Source organism: Equus quagga, chromosome 21 (genome assembly GCF_021613505.1).
Source record: "Equus quagga isolate Etosha38 chromosome 21, UCLA_HA_Equagga_1.0, whole genome shotgun sequence".
Taxonomy (NCBI): Eukaryota; Metazoa; Chordata; class Mammalia; order Perissodactyla; family Equidae; genus Equus; species Equus quagga.
Window position 1 is genome coordinate 40906606 of NC_060287.1, and position 1725 is coordinate 40908330.

Sequence of the window (1725 nt, forward strand, 5' to 3'; positions counted from 1 at the left end):
AGAGAGAAGGTCATCTCCTTTCTTCTTCCTGGTACAGAGAGGGAGGCACCTTTACAGATAGAGATTTACCTTACAAATGTAAAGGTGTCCTAACAAAGGGCAAGTTCCTTTCCTCAGAGCCTCCTTCCCTGTCCCAGTTTATCAAAAGCAATCAGCCTCAAATAATCCTGATGCCAAAGAGACATATCTTAGGGTGGCCAATTCCAGGTCCCCACAATACTATACGTGCTAAGGCTGTTTTGAAAAGCAAACAAGTTAACGCACAGAAACGCCTGAAAAAACGCCTGCCCACACCACGGGCTATGTAGCTATCTGTTAACATGCCAGGAGGGATGCAGAGCCAGGGTGTTAAAGTGTGCCGACGGTCTCCCAGCAAGGCTCCCAAGAGTAAAGCACACCCGTGTTGGGAAGGGAAGCATGTGGAGAACGGTCACTTGAACCGCAGAGCCGAGCGTATCCCGAACACTCGCGGCGGGGAAATGCCTCAGCGTCCACGTCAGAACCCTCACCCGTGCCTCACGGTCAGTGTGGGACACCGAGGCCAGTGCCCACCGCTCTCGTGCCGGGGCTGCCGGTGGCCGCTCTAGCCGCTGTGGCACACGGCCACCTAGCCTGAGAGCTAAGCTTGGTATCCCCGCCTCTGGGCTGCGGCCTCGCCGCATGCCCGAGACCCCGACACCGCCGGCGGCCCCGCCTCAGGAGGCCCGAGACCCCGAAACCCGCGGCGGCGCGGCCTCAGGAGGCCCGAGACCCCGAAACCGGCGGCGGCCGCGCCTCAGACCGCCTGAGGCCGAAGATCCCAGAACCTGAAGCTGCCAGCTCCCAAAGCCTATCCGGCATTTAGACCACGCGGCGATGCGGGGCCCGGCCCAGAGCCTCTCGGGAGTGACGCTCTCCCACCTCTCCCAGTGGGAACCCGGAGCGACCTCGCCGCCTCCTCAGGGCCAATGGGAACGAGCCTTCGGTGTTGCTGGGCGGGCCGGGGCCCAGCCTGCAGTCGGCCGCGCAAGCGCGCTCCCCTCCCGTCCTTCCTGCCGCGCACGCGCGCTCCGTGTGAGGCTGGCCGGGCGGTCCGGGACGCGCGGGGCGGTGACGGCGCTAGAGGAGCCCCCAGCCCTCGCGCCCGCGCCGGCGCGGAGCTGCTTCGGCCGCGCCCCTTCCCCGCTGTCTCAGCTCAGACCCGGCAGATGTGAGTCGCCCGGCTGATGGGAGCGACGTAGCCGCCGCCCGGGCTGACCCCGACTCCTGCCCCGGCAACGGCCCCGCCCGGGTGCGAGCCGGCTTCGCTGTCCGCTGGGCGCGGCCAGAGCGGGCCATGGCCGACCGTGAGTGCCCATTGGAGGCGGTGCCGCTGCCAGCCGAGGTGCGGGAGAGCCTGGCCGAGCTGGAGCTGGAGCTGTCGGAAGGTGAGAGGCGCGGACCCCTGCCCTCACCCCGGACCTCCGCGCGGCCCTCGCCCCGGACCCCGACCCCCGCGCGCGGCCCTCGCCCCGGACCCCCGCGCGGCCCTCATCCCGGACCCGGACCCCCGCGCGGCCCTCATCCCGAACCCCGACCCTCGCGCGGCCCTCACCCCGGACCCCCGCGCGGCCCTCACCCCGGACCCGGACCCCCGCGCGGCCCTCACGCCGGACCCGGACCCCAAGCGACCCTCATGCCGGACCCGGACCCCCGCGCGGCCCTCGCCCCGGACCCGGACCCCCGCGCGGCCCTCGCCCCGGACCC

The 1725-nt window shown here is 69.2% G+C and overlaps 1 protein-coding gene across 7 annotated transcripts in view; it reads left to right on the forward strand.

The window, feature by feature from the left end:
• Positions 1–1050: 1050 nt before the first annotated feature.
• Positions 1051–1725, forward strand: part of DIP2A (disco interacting protein 2 homolog A) — a 145515-nt gene continuing 144840 nt past the window's right edge. For all 7 annotated transcript variants that reach the window (XM_046648006.1, XM_046648007.1, XM_046648004.1 and 4 more), the window contains exon 1: positions 1051–1406. Coding sequence is in view for 4 of the 7 variants with exons in the window: in XM_046648001.1 (XP_046503957.1) it covers positions 1316–1406 (91 nt within the window). In the remaining 3 variants the exon portion in view is untranslated. The remainder of the gene's footprint in view (positions 1407–1725) is intronic.